At 57.0% G+C, this 22,532-nt stretch overlaps 2 protein-coding genes across 7 annotated transcripts in view; both read right to left on the bottom strand.

The window, feature by feature from the left end:
* LOC129198305 (butyrophilin subfamily 1 member A1-like) overlaps positions 1–6,363 on the bottom strand; it is a 37,690-nt gene extending 31,327 nt beyond the window's left edge. The window contains exons 1-3 of the mRNA XM_054807486.1: positions 6,343–6,363; positions 6,057–6,123; positions 5,248–5,595 (exon numbers count right to left, since the gene is read on the bottom strand). Of these exons, the coding sequence (XP_054663461.1) occupies positions 5,248–5,595; positions 6,057–6,123; positions 6,343–6,348 (421 nt within the window). The 5' untranslated portion in view covers positions 6,349–6,363. The remainder of the gene's footprint in view (positions 1–5,247; positions 5,596–6,056; positions 6,124–6,342) is intronic.
* Positions 6,364–8,693: 2,330 nt separating this feature from the next.
* Positions 8,694–21,896, bottom strand: LOC129198314 (coiled-coil alpha-helical rod protein 1-like). Of its 6 annotated transcripts, XR_008574455.1 has the most exons (19): positions 21,496–21,894; positions 18,828–18,912; positions 18,613–18,703; positions 17,626–17,752; positions 17,355–17,511; positions 15,965–16,007; positions 15,814–15,874; positions 15,039–15,375; positions 14,532–14,615; positions 13,637–13,774; positions 13,090–13,200; positions 12,561–12,646; positions 12,066–12,178; positions 11,836–11,971; positions 11,514–11,581; positions 11,250–11,335; positions 11,022–11,064; positions 10,703–10,868; positions 8,694–10,220 (listed from the first exon to the last, which is right to left on the bottom strand). XR_008574455.1 is itself a non-coding variant. In XM_054807509.1 (18 exons), the coding sequence occupies exons 3-17, from the start codon at positions 17,637–17,639 to the stop codon at positions 10,740–10,742; spliced, it is 1,560 nt and encodes a 519-aa protein (XP_054663484.1). In that variant the 5' UTR covers positions 17,640–17,752; positions 18,613–18,912; positions 21,496–21,891; the 3' UTR covers positions 8,694–10,220; positions 10,703–10,739. The 6 variants fall into 6 exon arrangements, 2 of the variants coding, with proteins under 2 accessions (XP_054663484.1, XP_054663483.1); XR_008574454.1 differs by having other exon boundaries at positions 18,613–18,912; positions 21,496–21,891; XR_008574457.1 differs by having other exon boundaries at positions 11,836–11,902; positions 18,613–18,912; positions 21,496–21,889.
* Between the last annotated feature and the right edge of the window lie 636 nt (positions 21,897–22,532).

The raw sequence follows: 22,532 nt of genomic DNA, 5'->3' as shown, positions 1-22,532 counted from the left end.
AGGGGCTGGAGAACAGGCTAGTGCCCTGCTCGGGGGTGTCTGAGTCACCAAACACACCCAGGCACGGCCAGTCCCAGGCACTGCCCAGCCCAGATGCCCCTTGCACACAAGCACAGGGAGGAGACCCACCCAGAATGGCACTAAAATACGGGATTACCTGGATTGTGGGGAAGCAGAAACTTTCTCCAGGCTAGAAGGAGAGACAAGAGCTGGTCACATCCCCCAGCCGGTCCCCAGCACCTCTGGGCAGGGGCGAGGGTCCAGGCGTGGGCTGGTGTCCCCGAGCTGCCCACCGTCCCAGGCACATCGCCTTGGGCTTTCCCAGAGCCAGGGGATGCAGGGATGGAGAGGACGGGCAAGGGGGGAAAGGGCTGAGCACAGGGCAGCTGGGACGAGGCCCCATGCCATGCCAGAGCTCATAGATACTCACCCAGTGCTGCAGATCTATTGTCTGGAAAGTAAAAACAAATAGAGTTTTTGATCAGCAGGGACAGCTTCTGACTCACATGCCTGCTCATGGAGGACCAGGCAGAGCTGTGGCAGACCTCAAAAGCACTATTTTTGGGAAACCAGAAAAAAATCCACAAAATCCAGGAATGGCTCCCTGCCAGCCTGGTCACATCCCCCAGCCGGTCCCCAGCACCTCTGGGCAGGGGCGAGGGTCCAGGCGTGGGCTGGTTTCCCCGAGCTGCCCACCCTGCCAGGCACATCGCCTTGGGCTTTCCCAGAGCCAGGGGATGCAGGGATGGAGAGGATGGGCGAGGAAGGAAAGGGCTGAGCACAGAGTGCCTGGGACAGGACCCTACACCGTGCTAGAGCTCATGGAGACTCACCCAGTTCTGCATCACGTTCCTCTGGAAAGCAATAACAGCAACGTTATTTCATCAGTGAGGACAGCTTCTCATCTCATATGAGCTCATGAGGGAGAACGCAGAACTCATGCAGACCCAAAAATGATTTTTTGCCAGAGCGGGAACAAACCCCCAATCCCCAGGAATGGCTCCCTGCCAGCCTGGTCACGTCCCATGGCTGGTGCCCAGGGCTCTGGGCAGGGGAGAGGGTCCAGCCCTGGTCTGATGTCCCCGAGCTGCCCACCCTGGCAGGCACATCGCCTTGGGCTTTCCCAGAGCCAGGGGATGCAGGGATGGAGAGGACGGGCAAGGAGGGAAAGGGCCAAGCACAGAGTACCCGGGACAGGACCCCATGCCGTGACAGAGCTCACGGAGACTCACTCAGTGCTGCATCTCGTTCCTCTGGAAAGAAAAATGAAAACCAATATTTCATCAGACAGAACAGCCTATGCTCTCATAACTGCTCATGAAGGAACAGGCAGAGATGGGGTAGACCCCAAACTACCTTTTTGGGAAGTGCAAAAAGAGCCCCAAACCCCGGGAATGGCTCCCTGCCAGCCTGGTCACATCCCATGGCTGGTGCCCAGGGCTTTGAGTAGAATACATGGGACGAAACCTGGTCTGATGTCCCCGAGCTGCCCACCCTGCCAGGCATATCGCCTTGGGCTTTCCCAGAGCCAAGGGATGTAGGGATGGAGAGGATGGGCGAGGGGGGAAAGGGCTGAGCACAGAGTGCCCGGGACAGGACCCCAGGGTGTGCAATTGCTCCCAGAGACTCACCCAGCAGTGCAGCTTGTTCCCCTGGAAAGCAAAAGCAATATGTGATCAGAGGAGACAACAAGTCATCTCATAAGCATTTATGAAGGAGTAAGCGGAGCTCGGGCAAATCCCGACTTCCTTTTGTCTGGGAAAGGGGAAAAGACCCCCAAACATGGGAATGGCTCCATGCCAGCCTGGTCACGTCCCATGGCTGGTGCCCAGGGCTCTGGGCAGGGGAGAGGGTCCAGGCGTGGGCTGGTGTCCCTGAGATGCCCACCCTGGCAGGCACATCGCCTTGGGCTTTCCCAGAGCCAGGGGATGCAGGGATGGAGAGGACGGGCAAGGAGGGAAAGGGCCGAGCACAGAGTGCCTGGGACAGGACCCTACGCCGTGCTAGAGCTCATGGAGACTCACCCAGTTCTGCATCACGTTCCTCTGGAAAGCAATAACAGCAACGTTATTTCATCAGTGAGGACAGCTTCTCATCTCATATGAGCTCATGAGGGAGAACGCAGAACTCGTGCAGACCCAAAAATGATTTTTTGCCAGAGCGGGAACAAACCCCCAATCCCCAGGAATGGCTCCCTGCCAGCCTGGTCACATCCCATGGCTGGTGCCCAGGGCTCTGGGCAGGGGAGAGGGTCCAGCCCTGGTCTGATGTCCCCGAGCTGCCCACCCTGGCAGGCACATCGCCTTGGGCTTTCCCAGAGCCAGGGGATGCAGGGATGGAGAGGACGGGCAAGGAGGGAAAGGGCCAAGCACAGAGTACCCGGGACAGGACCCCATGCCGTGACAGAGCTCACGGAGACTCACTCAGTGCTGCATCTCGTTCCTCTGGAAAGAAAAATGAAAACCAATATTTCATCAGACAGAACAGCCTATGCTCTCATAACTGCTCATGAAGGAACAGGCAGAGATGGGGTAGACCCCAAACTACCTTTTTGGGAAGTGCAAAAAGAGCCCCAAACCCCGGGAATGGCTCCCTGCCAGCCTGGTCACATCCCATGGCTGGTGCCCAGGGCTTTGAGTAGAATACATGGGACGAAACCTGGTCTGATGTCCCCGAGCTGCCCACCCTGCCAGGCACATCGCCTTGGGCTTTCCCAGAGCCAAGGGATGTAGGGATGGAGAGGACGGGCAAGGGGGGAAAGGGCTGAGCACAGAGTGCCCGGGACAGGACCCCAGGGTGTGCAATTGCTCCCAGAGACTCACCCAGCAGTGCAGCTTGTTCCCCTGGAAAGCAAAAGCAATATGTGATCAGAGGAGACAGCAAGTCATCTCATAAGCATTTATGAAGGAGTAAGCGGAGCTCGGGCAAATCCCGACTTCCTTTTGTCTGGGAAAGGGGAAAAGACCCCCAAACATGGGAATGGCTCCGTGCCAGCCTGGTCACGTCCCATGGCTGGTGCCCAGGGCTCTGGGCAGGGGAGAGGGTCCAGCCTTGGGCTGGTGTCCCTGAGATGCCCACCCTGCCAGGCACATCGCCTTGGGCTTTCCCAGAGCCAGGGGATGCAGGGATGGAGAGGACGGGCAAGGAGGGAAAGGGCCGAGCACAGAGCGCCCGGGACAGGACGCCACACTGTGCCGGACCTCATGAAGACTCACCAACTTTTACATCTCTTTTCTCTGTAAGGAGAAACAAAAGCAATTTGTCATCAGAGGGGACAGCTTCTCATCCCACGGCTGCTCCCATAGGAGGAGGCAAAGCTATGGCAGACCACCAACTCCTTTTTTTCTAGAGTTGAAAAAGACCCTCAAACCCAAGGAATGGCTACCTCCAGCCTATCCCCCCATCAGCCCACCCAGGCACTCTGGAGTTCAGCCGTAACTTCAGGAGCCATCCAAACCCACGTCCCTCCCAGGGGGGCTCCTTTGCCAGGAGGTTTTGCTGGGGGAATGGGCCACAAGGACTCACCCAGCTCTCGGGACTGCAGCACTGAAAAGCAAAGGCAGAGGAAGAGGGGGTCAGGACAGCAGCTGGCTTCATCCCTGGGAACATCTCAAGAGGGTCTCTTGCACCTTCCCACCAGCCAGAGACGGTCTGGCCATGCTCCCTGTCCTCCTGCCCACACCCCACCATGGGTCCTTGTCCCCTTTCTTCCTTTGCCCAAAGAGCTTTTTGGTGAAGGCAAAACATTCTTCTGACACCACTTACCTTTCCTTCTCCACAGATAAGCACCGAGGCCAAGGAACACAGCTGAAAGCGCGAGGAGCACCCCCACACCAACCATCCAGGGACGGGCATTGTGGAAAAAGGGAGCTGAGAAACAGGAACATCAGCAGGAAAAGGGATGGTTTTACAGTCCCGTGTTTGAGCAGCAGCAGAACAAAAAGACAAACGCCCCAAAGCTCGAGCTCACAAGCCCCTTGTCCTGGGAGCCCTGGCCTCAAGGGGACATAGTCCTCTCTCTCCCCTGCACATACCAATGCTCACCTGAAGCGCACGAGGCTCCAGTTCTCTCGTGCACTAGAACTGCTGTGAAGGTGCACAGCCCTCCCGTGCCCCCACACCCCACACCTTGCACTGGGAACCCCAGATCAAAGCTGCTCAAAGCAACACAGCAAACCCCAGCCCTGCTGCCGGCACCGCAGGGTCTGGCTGCCATCGTTGCACCTGAGATGTGCAGGGACGTCTCCTGCTCCTGGTTGAGGCGGCTGTTCCTGACCATGCAGGACCATTTCCCATCTCTGTTCCCATCGGTCACAATGATGACATCTTCGGTGTCAAACAGGCTCCTCTCATCAAAGGAATATCTCTGGGAGACCGAGGGGAGATGCTGCCCACCGGGATCTTTCCACAGCACCTCAGGTCGTGGGTACCAGCCGGCCGATTGACACACCACCCGGATGCCTCCGTCCTCGTAAGCTTCCAGGGAGAGCTGAGGGACAGAGCCTGTGGCTGGGGAAGAGCCCGTGGTTGGGGTCAGTGTGGGATGGACTCAACTCAAAGGTGACGACCGAATCCAATACCAGACACATCACAGGTCCCACCAGGACTACAGGACCGTCCACCAAAACCACCCCAACCTGTGCAGGAACTGCAGAGCATTGATGCCAAATGACCCCAGATCTCCCACAAAACAGCTCGGCAGAGCAAGACCCAGCTGCCGAGCTTCAGCACCTCAAGGCAGCATCTGCATGGACCCGTCTTTGTTGAAGAAGCCCCAACACTTCCAGACAACGTGCCAGGTCTCGTACGGCACAAAGGGCAAAGCCAAAGCAAAGATCGAGCTGCTCAGAGCCAGGAAGAGATCTCTTCCCAACTCCACACCTAACAGCGTCAGGTCCCAGCCTTGGCTTGGCTGGCAGTCCCAGCTCTCAGCCCAAGGAGCTGCTCAGCACCTTGTCCCCACGGCCTTCACAACATCACCAGGACACCCTTCGCAGACACCACGCACACCCAGCAAAGCCACCACATCCATGTGGCTCTGCCCCAAAACCACCTCCAGCACCACCTGCGTGCTCCCTCCTGGGCAGGCACTGCAGGCAACAGCCCCCTCGCACCCCACCTCTTTCAACGGCTCCTGTCCTTCGGCACCTCATCCACACACCTGAGGATGGGACAGAGCTCTGGGAGGGACACACAAACCCAGGGACACCCGCACCAGCCCCTGCAAACACCGCACCCACCACAAACCTGCCACCTCCAGATCCACCGTAGCTTCTCCATAAGAGGCACCATCTCTCACCGTGCAGACGTAAGAACCGTCATCCGAGGGTCTCAACCCAGAGATTCGCAAGTCCAGGCGTCCACTGGAGAGACCATCTCTGACCAACTCTGTCCTCCCAACATATTCCTCCATCTGATCCCCATACAGGTCCTCTCCATTTCGGTAGTGGTGCACCGTTTCAGAGAATGGATGCCGGATCCACCTGATGTCCAAGCTCCGAGCATCCATGCTGGGGGACAAGTGACATGGCAGCACGACGTCCTGCCCCACGGTGACACGAATATATTCATCTGGTCCCACCACTCTGAAGTCAGCTTGGTGATGGAGAAGGACACAGAGACACAGAGATTGCGCCTACGTTAATTTAGGGGCGTTGCATGGCAAGGGGTGAGCTTGGCGTGACCTTGGTGCACGCTCCATCCCACGGGCGTTGCTTTGCCCTCCCCATGGTCCAAAGACACTGGAGAAAGTGGCGAGGGAGTGGGAGGACTGGAAGGAGAAGGAGGTTTCCTGGGAGTGGGAACGTGCTCCAGAAAACGACCTCCACCCCAGCCAGCCCTGCTGCAAGCCAGAAACGTTTGAGGGGAGCGGTGCAGGACGGGACCGAAGGTGCCCCCAGGGCAAGGGACGTATTGCAGAAAGAGCCCAAGGCAAAGCCAAACCCATGCGGGGCCCAGCTCTGGGCTGGGCTCCCCCCACCCCACGGCAGCTCCCCTGCCCCACAGCTGCCCCCCAGAGTGGGCAAAAGCTCCCCCCAGCCCTGCAGGATCCCTACCTGATCCCAGCCGCAGGACGTGCAGAGTCACCAAATAACTCAGGAGGAGCCACATCTGCATCTGGAGCTGGAGAAGAGGGATGGGAAGGGAGGGAGAGGGAGGGCGATGGGGGGTTACAGCTGGTGGAGAGGGGATGGGGGAGAAGGGCTGCACCTGCCCCAAAAGAGGCTCCGGAAATCCCACCAAACCACCTGCACCAGCACCCCCATGGCAGAACAAACCGTTGCTCCAGGGCAACACATGGGTCCCCGGTGCAGCCCCCTGCTCTGCCCCACTCCCCCTCACCAGCATTTGTTCCAAATCCCTGACAAGACTCGAAAGGAAAGGAAATATTCTAAATCCCCTGCAGAAAGAAAAGTCACTCACCGGACAGGCATGATCTGTGGGAGGCACCAGGCTGCCCAATAAATCCAACCTTTGTCCAGTTTCAGGTGCAGAATTCCTGCCTGTGGGCTGATTTCAGGCTCCATCCCCCGCACAATGACCTGAGGTTTCACAACCATGTACCAACGTCCAGAGTCATAAAATAAATGTCCAACAATATCCCAAGCACAAAACAGCAAAAGGAAACCAACAGCCTCCCCATTCCCACCTGGATGGGAGCTGCTGAAGGTGGCTTTTCCCAGAGCTGCACCTCTCCCGGCAGCCTGTGCTGGGGAACAACACCAGGACAGGTTTGGCACCCAGAAATATGCGTTCCCTTTCCCAAAAAGGGCTGATTGTCTTGTGCATGACCACTGTCACTGAAGCAAGGAGCAAACCCCCAACCAGACCCCAGTGAATTGTCCACCTGAGCCAGTTGCACTGGGTCCATCTCTTGGGGTTCTTTGGTGTTTCAGGACATTGGTCTGTTCTGGAGTGAAAGGCAGGAGCCCCTCAGTCCTCAGAAAGAACAAAGGAGAAAAAGAAAGGCACAAGAAGGCTGTTTGTTGGGGGTGATGGTGCAAAACTTGGAGCTTCGTTGAAGGGGTGCAGGGAGGTCCCAGGGGCTGTACCGAGAGCAGGGTACGGGGTGCCCGGGGGCCATTCCCAGAGCTGGGAAGGGGGAGCAGGGTGAGCCCCATCTACCCCCAGGGAGCAGCAGAAAAGGGGGGGGGGGGCAGAAAGAGGGCTCGCAACCCAACCCCCCTGTGTTGGTACAGCGGGGGGTCCCGTCCCCAGCCCCAGCCATCCTCCCCCCGTTACCTGCGCGGCGGTGGTGGCATCACCGGGAGAGGCTCTGAGCATCGGTACCGGCTCCGAGCAGCTGGGCTGCCCGGGCTCTGCTTTGTTCTCGGTTCCCGCAGCCCCGGCCCCTTCCTGAGCGTCCCCCGCCCCTTCTTGTGCCCTACCAGGCTCGGCCACCCCTAGCACCCACTCCCAGCACAATCTCACCCCATCCATCCCGTCCCATCCATCCCATCCCATTCCACCGCCCCCGGCTCCACTGCAGCACCAAACCCCAGAGCAGCAGCAGCAGCCACAGCAATCAACATTGCTAAATATCACCCTAAAAGAGCCCCAGGTGGGGAAATTCTTTCTCCACTCAGAAGGTTCCTCTGCTGCTGCACCTAAAGCCCCTCGGTTACCAAGATGCTTTCCCACACTCAGCCCCATCCCACAAAGCAGCAACGAGCCGCAGCCGCCTGTCCTGAGTGCCCAGCGAGGAAGGGGATTAGGGAAAGACCAATCACTCTTGGTCCCAACAGGACTGTGTGGTGTAGAAGGATGCTGAGAGAGCAGGGGCATCCTGGGGACAGGGGGTGCTGGCAAAGTTTGGGTCTCCCCAGAAGGAAGAGAAGGGGGTGCCTGAGTTGTGAGTGCCCCCCGCCTCCGCCCCCCCACTCCCCGTGCTCATCCTGCAGGGAGCTGCCCCCAGGCTCCTGCTCCAACCACTGCTCCAAGTGCGCTGGCTGCAAATGCCCTTCGCGGGCAGGCAGGAATCAGGACAAAAAGCCCCCAGGAACCAGCACGGCCACACTCCATGGTCACCCACAAAGCTTTATTGAAGGCCATGGTGCTGTGCCTGGGCAGGGTGGGCTTGGGCAGGGCAGAGAGGGACATGTGCTGCTGCGGGATGGAGGAGAGGAGAGCGGGCAGTGTCTGCAGCAGGGCAGGGGCTGTCCGGGGCTGTGGTGGGGATGGAAGGGGGGCAGAGGGTCTAGGAGGTGCTGTCCCTCAGGCACAGTTCAGTATTCCATGTCCCCACCCAAAACCAGGGTCGGATGATCCCTCCATTGAAGGAGGCTGGTGGGAAAGTGAAGATCTCGACCCCACTCTCAGCATCGATGAAAGTCACCAGCCCCTGCGTGCAGTCCAGACAGACCCAGAGTCTCCTGGGGACAGGGGTCACCCCCAAAACGCATGCCTGCCCTCAAACCTCCCTCAGCAGCCCTCGCGCAGCCCCACTCACATTGGGGCTGCGGGGTCACCGACACCCCGAAAGGGTCCGGGCATCGCCTTACCGTCACTCTCACCCTCAAACAGCATCCAGCCTCCAAATTGAAAACGTCCGGCCAAAACATAAGACAAGTACAAAACATTAGACACGATCCAAAAGGAAGAGAATGGCAGAAGTGGTTTTTCAAACCTATTTCCTTGTATTACCCCAACTTCAAAACAATTTGTGGGTTTGATATTAAGATTTTTATTTGGTTTAGGGATCGCATTCTGCTGGTTCACTCAAATATACTCAGCCTGTCTTGCTCAAATTGATGGATATAAATACTATTCTGCTCCAATTTAAAGTTTGCACAAAAAGGGGGGAATTCATAGAATCATTTAGGTTGGAAAAGGCCTTTCAGATCACCAAGTCCAACCGTTAACCCAACACTCCCAAGCCCAACCACTCACCCACGTCCCCAAGCACCACATCTCCACGTCTTTTAAATCCCTCCAGGGATGGGGACTCCACCGCTGCCCTGGGCAGCCTGGCCCAGGGACTGACAACCCTTTCAGTGAAGAATTTTTTCCTAATATCCAATCTAAACCTCCCCCGGCACAACTGGAGGACTTTTCTTCTCTTCCTATCGCTTGTTCCTTGGGAGAAGAGACCGACCCCCCACCTGGCTACACCCTCCTTTCAGGGAGTTGTAGAGCGATCAGGTCTCCCCTCAGCCTCCTCTTCTCCAGACTCAACCACCCCAGTTCCCTCAGCTGCTCCTCATCAGACTCGTGCTCTGAACCCTTCACCACTCGGTTGCCGGTCTTGGGACACGCTCCAGCACCTCAACGTTGGCCACCTTGGCACGCTGCTGGCTCACGTTCAGCCGGCTGTTGACAAACACCTCCAGGTCCTTTTCCACCGGGCAGCTCTCCAGCCGCTCTTCCCCACGCCTGTAGCGTTGCCTGGGGTTGGTGTGGCCCAAGGACAGGACCCGGCACTGAGCCTTGTTGAACCTCATCCAGTTGGCCTCGGCCCATCGGTCCAGATCCCTCTGTAGAGCCTTCCTACCCTCCAGCAGATCAACACTTCCACTCAACTTGGTGTTGTCGTCAAACTTACTGAGGGTGCACTCGATCGCCTCATCCAGATCATTAAGATATTAAAGAGAACCGGCCCCAGGACTGAGCCACGGAGAACACCGCTTGTGACCGACCGCCAACTGGGTGTAACTCCAATCACCACAACTCTTTGCGCCCAGCCATTCAACCAGTTTTTTTTACCCACCCAAGCCACGAGCAGCCAGTTTCTCCAGTAGAACGCTGTGGGAAACGGCACCAAAGGCTTTACTGAAGTCCAGGGAGAACATCCATAGCCTTTCCCTCATCCACCTTGTCGTAGAAGATCAGGTTGGTCAAGCAGGACCTGTCTTTCATGAAGCTCCAAGGATGAGCTTGACCAACCTCGCCTCTACAAGAGGATCTTGTTGGAAGAGACCAGACCAAAACGGGCTGAAAGCAGCAAAGTTGCCACAAAAATAGTGCAAATTCAGCTAAGAAATATGCATTAAGCTCGCTTGCGCAGAGCGTTTGCGTGAACAAATACTCCGAAGTGAACAGTAACAAGCGATGGCGTGAAAAAATGAGCACGTGAGTGGTCTTAAAATTGTATAAAAGGAATCAAGAGTGTAACACAGGATCCTTCGCGGGCTCCCGGCCGAGAGGCACCTTATTTCTGACAATAAAAGGGATTTTAGCTCACGTCTGCTTCTGCTGCCTTCTTTCCGCTACCCGCGCAGGAACTAGAAGAGAAGAGAACGGAAGCGAGTCCTTTTTAGGAACACGGGGAAGAGATCCCGCTTCTGCCACCGATAAAACATCACGGTCCATTTGCATCTCTCAAAATTCAATTTTATGTGCTCGTTAAGAAATATAATGAACTAACAAGGGCTCGATCCCCTTTGCACGGAGCAGTTTATGACCCAAATCTGCTTATTCACCGCTCAAATCATCAAGTTGTATCACTTAAAAGTCGCTAATTTGTTAATTTGTGCATCTGTGAGCAAAAGGAGCCGCCCAGGTGATGATGCAAGCGTTCATCCTTCCTCCGGCGCAGAGCCCGTGTCCCCCCGCGTCCCACGGCACAAACTGCGTTAGCCACAAACCTGCGCGGGAGCTGAGTGACATCTGGGAAGTGACATTTGGTGACACGTGGGTCACACCAGTGCCAGACTGGGCCAAACTGGTCCTCTCCGCACTGGGTGGGGTGATGGGAGGGACTCACCCCAATGCCTGGGTCCGCAGCAGGGTTGGGGGGGGGGTCAAGGGGGGTCACCGATGTCACCATCGTCCCCGAGGATGGCGGCGCCCAGCGCCTGCAGTTGCGTCACGAGGGAGCCCAGAGCTGCTGGAGGGACACGGGGGGGGACATTGGGGGCTCGGAGGGGAAACTGGGGGGGACATTGAGGAGACATTGGAGGGTCGGGGGGACATTTGGGGACATCAGAGACATGGGGAAGGGACATTGGGGGCACCCAGGGGTGTCACAGGACAGAGGGTTGGGACATGGGGATACCTGCAGGTGCCACACGGACCGGACCTACCTCTGCCCAGGGGGGGACCCGTCCTGTCTCCACGGGGGGTGGCCTGGGGGTGACATGAGGGGTAACACAGGGCCAGCAGCCACCCCTGTCCCCTAGTGCCCTCCCAGACTGGTGTCCCTCCCTTGTCACCCCACTCCATGTCCCCTGACCCCTCCCCACGTCTCCAGCTCCCTCGCGTCCCCTCTCTGTGTCTTCCACATTCCCACCCGTGTCCCCAAGCCACCTCACCTCGTCCCGTGCCATCTTGTCCCGCACCACCTTGTCCTTTATCACCTGGCCGTGTGTCACCTCCTCAGCCACCCCCGGGGCCACCGCTGTGGGGACAGGCCGCATTGGGGACACGGCAGCCACCACTTACCCACAGGGGCACAGGGTGGCACTGGTCCCCAGCGTGTCCCCTGGCACCTGCCTGGTGTCCCCTCATGTCCCACCGGCGATGTCCCCTGCCCAGTGACCCCCTCCCAAGAGTGTCCCCAATGAGTCCCCACTCACCGCTGTGCCGGACCCTGGCCACCGTCCCTGTGAGCAGATGGGTGCTGCCTGTCACCTTGGCCACCGAGCTGGGGACAGCATCACCGTGTCACCCCCAGCCCCACACGTGGGTCAGGGTCAGTGGGGTAGGGACACTCCCGGGGTCCCCAAGAGTGGGGACAGGGTCTCCTGCCACCCCCAGGGTTCCAATGTCTCCCCGGCAGGGTCCCCATGCCACTCTTAGGGTCCCAATGTCGCCCATGGGGTCCCCTCCCACCTTCAGGGTCTCCTGGTGTCCCCCAACACCCCCAAAGTGGATCCGGGCCCCTTCCTCATCACTCACTCATCCCCCGCCAGGTCCTGCTGCCACCGTGGACAGTCCGAGGCCACCGCCGGGGGGGCTACCAGCCCTGGGGACAGGGAACAGGGTGACACCAGGGTCACCAGCCCTGGGGACAGGGTGAGTCCAGGGCCACCCGCTGCAGAGGAGGGGTGACAGTGGCATCAGGGACCACCATGTTCCCATCCTCGTGCCTGTCCTGTCCCATCCTTGTTCCCCCCATGTCCCCATACCCTGGAGGACGCGGAGCTGCCGTCCTGCCCGGCGCAGACGGGCGCTGAGGGTGACCATGGTCCTGGTGGCTGCTGTCACCTCGGCCTCGCGTGTTGTCACCACCCCGGCCAGCCTGGGGGACACAGGGACGGCGGGAGGACACGAGGACAGGGTGGGACACAGGACGGGGGCAGCGGGGACAGGAGAGCGGTGACATGTGGGGACGAGGACACTGGTGACCTCTCGGCATCTCCATCCCGGTCCCCTCCCAGTATCCCCCAGAGGCCTCTCAGTTCCTTCCCAGTCCCCTCCCAGTGTCCCCAGTGCCTCCCAGTAACCCCTTGGCCCCATCCCAGTGCCCTCCAGCTTCTTCCAGTACCCCCCCAGTATCCTCCCAGTCCCCCCTCCAGTTTCTTCCCCCTCCCCCTTAGTCTTTCTTAGTGCCCCTCCAGTGTCCCCCAGCCTCTCCAGTGTCCCCTGTCCCTCCAGACCGTCCCAGTGTCCCCTCCCAGTACCTTGCGGCCGCCCGGGCCAATCCCCCCAGTGCCTCCTCAGCCGCCTCTGCCCGTCCCCGCTGCCGTGTCACCTCCTGCGCCAGGCGCTGGGACAAGTGCCACCACGTCCCCGACCTGTCCCCAAGTCCTCCCGTGTCCCCACCACGGCCCCACTCTGGGTCCTCTCCCCACCCAGGTACTGGGACATGGCCCGCTGGTCATCAATGTCCCCAGTGTGTCCCCATCATGTCCCCAACCCCTCCCCAAGTGGCCCCCCCATGATGTCCCCAATGTGTCACCACGTCCCCAAACCATCCCTGACCCATCCCCGTGTCCCCAGTGTGTCCCCAACACATTGCCAGCATGGCCGGTACATGTCTCTCTGTGTCCCCATGTCCCCAGTATGGCCCTGTGTGTCCCCAGCACGTCCCCACACGTCCCCAGCGTGGCTCTGTATCCTCAGTGCGCGTCCCCATTTCCCCAGAACATCCCCGTGTGTCCCACGCGTGTCCCCAGGAGGTCCCCATACACCTCAAGTGTCCCTGCCGACCTTGGTGTCCCGACGCTGCAGCTCGGCGGTGGCCGCTCTCTCGCGCAGGCTCAGCTCCAGCCGCGTCACCCGGCGTGTCCCCGCTGCCACTGCCGCCCCCAGTGCCCCCACCTGAGGAACCCAGGTGTCTGGGAGGGTCCCAGGAGGGACCCAGGCATCCGGGAGCCCCCCCCAGAGGGAAACAGGTCACCCCTGGAAGGGACCCAGGCATCCAGGAAGCCACCCAACCCCCCCGGAAGGGATTTGGGAACCCCCCCTTGGGAGGGACCCAGGTGTCCAGGCACCCCCTAACCCCACCCCCTGATGGGACCCAGGCATCTGAGTGCCCCCCAAGCTCCCCAGATGGGACCCAGGCATCCCTCGGGAGGGACCTAGGACTCTGGGTGCCCCCCAACCTACCCAGAGGGGACCCAGGCACCCACCCACCTCTGGGAGGGACCCAGGTGCCCCCTCAGGAGGAACCCAGGAGTCCGGATGCCCCCAACCCCCCCTAGATGGGACTTGGGAATCACCCCATCAGATGGGACCCAGGTGTCCAGGCACCCACCTGTGCCCGCAGCACCCGCTGCGCTTCCTCCTGCACCCGCAGCTGCACCAGGAGGGCGAAGACCTTCTGCCGCCAGCGCCCCAGGAGTGCCTGCAGCCGGGGGGGGGTCACCGCCATGGGCACTCCAGTGGGAGGAAGCTGGGGGGTGAGAGGGGAGGCGTGGGTGTCCCTCAGACCTTCTGATCCCCCACAAAGCACCCAGAGACAGCCCAAAGCCACCCTAGTGTCCCCCTCCACATCCACCCATGTCCATCCCAAGGGCACCCAAGACCCCCTCAGCACCCCAGAACCTCCTCGGTGCACATCAGTACCCCCCCAGCACCCCAAAAGTCCCCCCAGTGGCACCTTATGGCACCCCAGGTGTGTCCCAACACCCCCTCAGAGCACCCCAGCCCTCTCAGCACCTTGTGTCACCCCATTGTGCCTCCAGAACCCCCTGTGGCACCCCAGGCCCCCACCAGCAACTCAAAAGCCCCCCCTGGGGGCAACCTATGGCACCCCAGGGCCCACTAGACCAACTCCCAAGCACCCCTGCCCATCTCAGCACTGCAGAGAACCCCTGGACCCCCCCAGAGCATCCTAGGACTCCCCCCATCTCTTCCCGTTGCCCCCCCCGGGACCTGCTGTGGCACCCCAGGGGCACCTCACAACACCCTAGGGCTCTCCCAGCACCCCAAGAGCCCCCACAGTGGCACCCTATGGGAGCCCCAAACCCCTCCAAAGCACCCCAGGCTCACCCCAGCACCCCCCTAACCCCCAGCTGGAGCACCCCAAGACCCTCCCAGCATCCCAGTGCCCCCCCAGCACCCCAAAAGGCCCCCTAGGGGTACCCTATGCCCTCCTCTGCCCCCTAAAAGCCCCCCCAGAGGCACCCTGTGCCCCCCCCCAGCCCCACCTCACGGCTCAGCTCATGCTCCTGCAGGGTCAGGATGTGGCCAAGAGCGCTGAGCCGGGCCTGGAGCAGCACCTGAGCCTGGCACTGCAGGGGGAACAGGGACAGTATGGGGACAGGGGGACACCCCAGGGACACTGTGGGGCACAGGGGGTATGGGGACATCCTGGGGACAAGGGTAACAACCTGGGGGTGGGGGGACACCACGGGGACACCAAAGGGGCATGGGAACATCCTGGGGATGCCGGACATCGGGATACCGTGGGGACAGCAGACATGGGAACACCCCAGGAACACCAGAAGGACAGGGGACACGGGGACATCCTGGGGACACTGTGGGGACAGGGGACACAACCACCATGTCACCCCACCACAGAGACACCCCGGGGACAGGGGGACATCCTGGGGACATCAGGACAGGGGACACGGGGACGTCCTGGGGACACTGTGGGGACAGGGCCACCACGTCCCCAAGGGGAGGGGACACGGCCCCCCCAGACCCAGCCTCACCTCCTCCAGGGGCTGCTCCCCATCAGGCTCCGCCCCCTGGGCTTGGCCCCGCCTCCTCTCAGCCTCAAGCTCCGCCTCCAAGGCCTGGCCCCGCCTCTTCTCAGCCTCAAGCTCTGCCTCCAAGGCCTGGCCCCGCCTCCTCTCAGCCTCAAGCTCCGCCTCCAAGGCCTGGCCCCGCCTCCTCTCAGCCTCAAGCTCCGCCTCCAAGGCCTGGCCCCGCCTCCTCTCAGCCTCAAGCTCCGCCTCCAAGGCCTGGCCCCGCCTCTTCTCAGCCTCAAGCTCCGCCTCCAAGGCCTGGCCCCGCCTCTTCTCAGCCTCAAGCTCCGCCTCCAGGGTCCTGTCAATGGGGACCTAAGTGTCCAGGCTCTAGGGGTTACTGGGAGGGTTACTGGGCGATTACTGGGAACACTGGGGGATTACAGAGAGCATTAGGGATTACTGGGTGCCCTGGGAGGGTTTTTGGGGATGACTGGGAACACTGGAGAGGGAAACTGGGGGATTATTGGGGGTTACTGGGGGGGGTTACTAGGAACACTGGGGGGTTACTGGGATCACTGGAGCAATGAGGAGGTTACTGGGAGCACTGGGGGTTATTGGGGAGCTTCTGGGAACATAAGAGCACGGAAGGAGTAACTAGGGAGTATCTGGGGAGCAACTGGGTGCACCGAGGGGTTACTGGGAGGGCTACTGGGAGCACTGGGTGGGCTCTGGGAGGATTACAAGGAGCACTGCAGGGGGTAACTGGGAGGTTACTGGGAGCACTGGGGGCCCTTACCTGGTGCTGGGGCCGGGGGGACGGAGCACGAAGTGCGATGGGGGGACAAGGCCCCGCAGACCTGGGGGGGGCAGGAGGCACCCAGGTGTCAGGGGAGCACCCATGGGGGGGCACCCATGGGGGGGGGGGCACCCAGGGGTCCTGGGCTCACCAGTGCCCGGTGCCTCTGGGTGACTCTCGGCCATTGGTGGCACCTTGGGAGGGGACACGACCCCCAGTAAGTCCCAGTACCCCCCCAATCCCCAGTCCCAGTGCCTCCCAGTAACTTCCAGTAAGGGCCAGCTTCCCCTATGCACACTCCCAGTACCCCCCCTCTAAGCCTCAGTGACTCCCAGTAACCCCCAGTTCCTCCTGCTATGGCCCCAGTGACTCCCAGTCCCACTCCCCCACACTCCCAGTTTACTCCTTCACCAGCCCCAGTGACTCCCAGTACCTCCCACCACAGCTCCCAGCGATTCCCAGTTCACGCCCCCAGTAGACCCCAGTGACTCCCAGTTTACCCCTCACAGTCCCAGTGACTCCCAGCAACCGCCCCCTCGTATTCCCAGTTCCCCTCTACACGCTCCCAGTACCTCCCAGTGGCTCCCATTGCCCCCTCAAGGTCCCGGGGGGGTGGGGTCCCAGTACCCCCAGTGTCTCCCAGTAACCACCCCCTCATATTCCCAGTGACTCCCGGTTCCCCCCACGCGCCCCCAGGGACTCCCCATTTCCCCCTCCCCACGGCCCCAGGGGCTCCCAGTAACCCCCAGTTCCTCCCCCAGCCCCACTACCCCCACGCTGGCGCTCCCAGTACTCCCAGTACCTCCCAGTACCCCCCTGGCCCCCCCTCACACCCGCGGCCTGCGCGCCGCCAACACACCGCTGCTCTCCCGCTCTGCGCGGCGCACCCAATCAGCGCTCACTTCCGTGCGGGAAAGCCAATAAAAAGCGGTAACGCTCACAAGTCCCTCCTCTCCTCTGGCCAATGGGAGACCGCATCTAGTCGTGGAGCCGCTGAGGAGAGCGCTGCAGCTCGTCCCGCCCCCTCTCCCCGCGGGAGGCGGGTCCCACCAATCAGGGCTCGAGGGGCGGGGCCTGGGGTAACTAAGGCCTCTGAGGGTAACTCTGGGGCCTGAGGGGGCAAATGTGAGGCCTGGGGTGTAAATGCGACCCCTGAGGGGTAACTGTGGGGCCTTGGGGCGTAAATCAGGGCCCTGGAGGTGTAAATCAGGGCCCCGAGTGTCACTAAATATGAGATAATGAACTCTCCAATACTCATGTTTGTGTTGTCAAGGTTAGGATGTCTTCCCCGTGTGCGTTAACCGCTCGTAGGCCTTGTTAAATTCAAAACTAATCGTTGTTTGGCAAAAGAATTTCTCAACGTTCCCCTTCCACCCCCCCCCCCCCCCTTTGAGACTTCCAGAGTAAGATCTCTTTGGGAGTCTCACCTAGATTGCATAATTTTGATAATATAATTTTCGACTCTCAGGTATGCACAATTGGGTACAGCAGGATGCAATTAAGGGTAAATATTAAATCATGCTACAACACAATATACATACAAATAATTTCTTCAGCCACGTTAGGTTTGGGAGCCGTGAGATTAACCAATTCCACCACGAGTGGGAAGACTCCTTTCGTTTTTCCCACTCGTCCGCTGCCCTCTCGATCGAATTGATTCCTTTCCGTTGGGTCTCAAACTCGTCATCTATGTATGTCCTATAATTCATGTTAAGGTCTTCAGTCAATCATATTTTTGTCGTCGTGATCCGTCCCCTGTTTAGCTGAACAGTTAGTTAACGTCGTGGCTGTTCCAACCAAAACACAGCTTACTGGCTGATTTTCATGTTGATTTTTGAATTTTATTCGGAGAGGATCTTGATCTGACGAGGTGACCTTCCACTGAGGTTCTTTTGGGTCTGATGCTGGTTTTACTCGAGTATAATGGATTCCCTGCAACCTTAACAGCAGTAAAAGTAGTTAATGTCACTTGATAAGGTCCTTTCCATCTTTGCTGAAGGGGTTCCACGTTCCAGAACCACGTATCCACAAAGTGGGGACCCCTATCCGAGGACATTCCTATTGGTACTCCAAATCTGGGAATTATTTCTTTCATTAATACCGTTACTACTTCTCTAGCCTTGTTAGTACAACGGGGAAAAGCCTCTGGCCATCCAGAAAAGGTGTCCACTAGCGCTGATAAATATCAGTAACCACTTTGACGGGGCAATTCAGAAAAAATCTATTTGCCAGTAATCTCCTGCCTGATCCGCCAACCTGTTTCCCACATTGATTTTGGTATTTCCGAATTGATGAGCCTTACAGTGCATCACTGCGAACTCTGCCGGTAACTGGACACTCTCCAAGAGCTTTGCAATAGTTTCTCCGTATTTAATGGGGACCCTTGAGCTGACAATAAACCTCTCTCTTTCCAGAGAGCTCCATGAGCGTGCACCACTGCAAAGGCATACTTGGGGTTTGTCCAAATATTTACTCCCTTTCCTTGAGAGAGTGTTAATGCCCTTTCTAGTGCCACTAATTCCACTTTCTGTGCTGAGGTGTTAGGTGGAAGAGCCTTTGCTTCAATCACCTTTTCCTGAAAAAACCCCCCACTGCATAACCTGCCAACCATTTTCCTTTTTCCATGTAACTGCTTCCATCTGTATATAATCCCCAGTCAGGGCGTTCAAGTGGGGTATCCTTCAGGTCCTCTCGGCTAGAGTAGACCTGTTCGATTGTTTGCAAACAGTCACGTTCTATTTCCCCACTATCGTCCAAAAAGGTGGATAGAAATAATGCAAGATTAAGCATAGATGTTACCTTTAGGTTCCCATCATCCATCTCCAATAAGATGGCTTGATATTTCATCCTTCTGCTCGGTGATAACCAGTGATTTCCTTTTGCTCCAGTACTGCTGTCAGCATACAGGGCATGGACATGGTCATCCGTTACCCCATAGCGAACTTCCGGGCCTCTTGAATCACCAATACCGTCGCCGCTACAGCCCGGAGGCAGGACGGCCAGCCTTTACTCACGTCATCCAGCTGTTTGGAAAAGTATCCCGCCGGTCTCTTCCAGGATCCCAAATGTTGGTCGAGGACTCCCGGAGCCAGGTGAAACCTTTCGTGAATGAACGGTTCAAAAGGTTTGGTGATACTTGTTGTTTTACTAGTTGAGCCTTCTTTTTAGACACTCGCTATCCCGCTTGTCCCAAGAAATTTAAAGGCTTATAGTGATTTCCGTACACTTACACTTATCAGGTGACTCGGCCGCAATTAACACATCATCCACATATTGCAGTAAAGTAGAGTCTTCGTTATGTTGCTTCCATTCTTCTAACTCTTTGGCTAATTGATTCCCAAACAGAGTGGGGCTATTTTTAAACCCCTGGGGAAGAACTGTCCAAGTCAATTGAATTTTTTGCCCTGTCGTGGGGCTGTCACATTCGAAGGCAAACAGTTCCTGACTCCCCTTGTCCAAGGGTATGTGAAAGAAAGCATCCTTTAAGTCCAGAACTGTAAACCATGTGTCCCTTTCTTTAATTGTCTACAATTTGATTGACACCTCTCAGGTCTTGTACCAAACAGTACTCATTTGAATGAGGTTTCTTTACCGGCAGGATCGGAGTGTTAAACACTGACTGGCACTCAACCAATAGCCCGAATGATTTAAAATTATTTATCAACATCTCTAATCCTACTCTAGCATCTAACCGCAAAGGGTATTGTTTCTGCCTTACCGGTTTAGCTCCCAGCTTTAACCAAATCTTTACCGGTTCCATGGCTCGCAACCTTCCTGGAATTCCACTGGCCCAAACCAGCGGGATTACTGCATTCTCTGTTTCCTGCAGGATTTCCAGTTCCGTTTGAACTGGGTCCTGTAACGTATAAACTCGAGCATCTAAAGATTTAGATTCAGGTATTTTACACAGATCCTTCCTCTTTCCAAAGTTATTTGTGTTCTGACTTTGGTGAGGAGGTCTCTTCCCAGCAAGGGAACGGGGCACTCTGGCAGATATAAAAACTGCTGGGTTACTCGCTGCTTCCCAATATTAAAATCTAGTGGTTGAAAGAATGGTTTCCTTTCCTTTTTCCCTGTAGCACCAACAATGACCACATTCTCTTGGCTTAGTTTCTCTTTACTGAGTAAGCCGCTCCAGTATTTACCAGAAAATCTATTTCCTCATTCCACAATGTTATTGTGACCAGGGATTCTGTTAGGGCTTCTTTCAAAACTTCCCCCGGTCCCCATCATTGATCAGTATCTCCGTCTAGGGTAAGAAGCCTGGTGGCTATTTGAGCCTGTTCTGGCCTTAGTCCAGACTCTCCACCTCTCCCTTGGGGGGGGCATTGCCTTTTCCAGTGCCCCTCCTGTCTGCAAATTGCACACTGATTTGGACCCAACTGAGCAGATACTCCTCTTCCCATTCCCCCTCTACCTCTTCCCCTTTCTCCTCTTCCTCTGGGAGCTCCTCTCCCAGGATTCGTCAGTGCAACAACTGTTTTCTTTCCCGATTCTCTTTAACCACTTCTCAGTTTTTATACACTTTTCTGGCCCTTTCCAACAACTCGCTCAAATTCCTCGAATCCTCTCCCTCTAGCTTTTGTAACTTTCTTCGAATATCTGGAGATGCCTGTTCCACAAAAGAGAAATGCTGACTGCAAGGCATCTCCCTCCTTTTCAGGATCTTCCCTATAAGTACCCGCCAGCTTTTTCCACGAGCATAAATCAGTCACTGAGAAAGGTACTTTAACGGTCACTGGTCCCTCTGCCCCTACTGCCTGTCACAGCGGAGCTTGCACAACTTGACCTCCCAATCCTCCCCTTGTTCTCCCTGCAATAGCACTGAATTCCTCACTTCCAGCCAAAGATTCCCCTTCATCAGAAACAGCCTCCTCCTCGCCTTTGAGTCCTTCTATCCTTTCCCTGGGGCGCAACCAACATTTCCACCTCCTCATCCCATCCTCCGTATCTGACACACCATTTACTGATACTACACGCTGAACAACAACGCTTAGAGAGTTTCTGATTGTCTTTTTCCAAGGCCAGAACCAAAGGATCTCTCGGTATTAATTTACATTCCCTGCTCCGTTCAGGATGATCTTGTAAAGCAAAGAATAAATCAACATAGGGAACTTCATCCCATTTCCCCTCCCTTCTGCAAAATAACATTAATTGAAGCATAGTATTATACATTAGACTGCTGTCTCTAGGTCATTTTTCTCCACTTTCTACTTTATACATCGGCCACCAGTGCTGACAATATTTGACAAGCTGCCTCTGAGTGAGAGGATCTCCCCCCACCTTTCTCCAATGTTTCAATATACATCCTAGAGGAGATTTTTCAGAATCCTCCCCTTCTGCCGAGGGTTTATTACCCGTTATAAAACAGTACGAAAAGCAACACAAAACCACAAAAGCAAGGACTTAACCCAAAGTAACAAGGCGAACACAAAATAACAAGATGAAAACAGAAAAGCAGTGACTTAACACAAAATAACAAGACGTCAGGGACTCGAACCCCTCATACCAGTGGGACTCTAACCCACCTCTTCCAAACCCGGGTGTCCTACAGACTTTTGTCCGTTAGGATCGAATCCTTCCTTTATAGCCCAACCCTGCGAAGCTTTCGCCGCACCTTACGGGCAAGGAACCTTTAATGTCCCTTACTTTAATGTCCCTTAGAGAAAAGAATGCCTTTACCTTCCCAGGGGTCTTGCTCAGAGCTCTTCAGTCCGGGGATCAGAGGTTGTCCCCGAAAATCCCTCGGTGCCGGTTGGAGGTCCTATGATCCCGCGGATCCATCCAGGTTCAGAAGCAGTGTCCCACCTGGGTCACCAGAAACTGTCAACAAATATGGGATAATAAACTCTCCAATACTCCATTTCTAGTATTAGAAAGCAGGCGTTCTTTATTACGGCGCTGGATGCACGGGGGATAGCTCCGCCTGTCGTGCATACCCTAAAACAAAAGTTCATCTTTTATGTACCTTAAGACATGAATATTCATACATTTTCCGGGAAATCTCCGCCTCTCCGCCTAGCTACTGCATTTACATAACGCTGGCCTTGCAAAACTACACTACGCATGCGCGGGGGTCTCGCGTGGTCGTTTGGGGAGTTAGCCCCCCACTCCTTTTTCCCTTTTATGATCACAATTCTTTGAGGAGAGTTTTTTTTCTCCTTCGATGTTTCCCAACTCTGTTGTCCGGCCAAGCTGTTCTTCCTGATCAACCCTGTCTGGGCAATCCTGCCAGGAGGTTTCTGTTCTCAGGGTTAGGATATCTTCTCCGTACACATTAATTACTCATAGGCCTTGTTAAATTCAAAGTTAATCATTGTTTGGTAAAAGAGTTTCTCAACATGAGGGGATAAATCTGGGGCCCTGGGGGGAGGGGGTGGGGTGGGGATGGGTAAATCAGGGACCTGAAGGGGCAAATATGAGCCCTGAGGAGGTAAATCTGGGGCCTGGGGGTAAATCAGAAGCCTGGAGGTGTAGATCAGGGCCTCAGTGGGTAAATCTGCATCCTGGATTGTAAATCAGGACTCTGAGGGGGTAAATCAGGGCCCCGAGGGGGTAAATCAGAGCCTTAGTGGGTAAATCAAGTCCCTGAGGGGGTAAATCAGGTCCCTGAGGGGGTAAAACGGTGCCCTGAGGGGGTAAAACAGGGGCTGGGGGGGAAAATCTGGGGCCTTGGGGTTTAAATCAGATCCCTGGAGGTGTAAATCTGGGCCCTGAGG

This window comes from Grus americana, chromosome 32 (assembly GCF_028858705.1).
Source record: "Grus americana isolate bGruAme1 chromosome 32, bGruAme1.mat, whole genome shotgun sequence".
Classification (NCBI taxonomy): domain Eukaryota; kingdom Metazoa; phylum Chordata; class Aves; order Gruiformes; family Gruidae; genus Grus; species Grus americana.
Note: the sequence above shows the minus strand (reverse complement) of the source record. Positions and strands in the feature narration are given on the sequence as shown.

Coding starts and splice junctions, on each gene's coding strand:
- LOC129198314 (XM_054807508.1), bottom strand. Junction 16,008..17,354: donor CGTGGCTGAAGAAATTATTT/GTATGTATATTG, acceptor TCCCCTCCCAAG/GTGCCACCAATGGCCGAGAG. Junction 12,647..13,089: donor TGCAGCGTCGGGACACCAAG/GTCGGCAGGGAC, acceptor CACTTGTCCCAG/CGCCTGGCGCAGGAGGTGAC.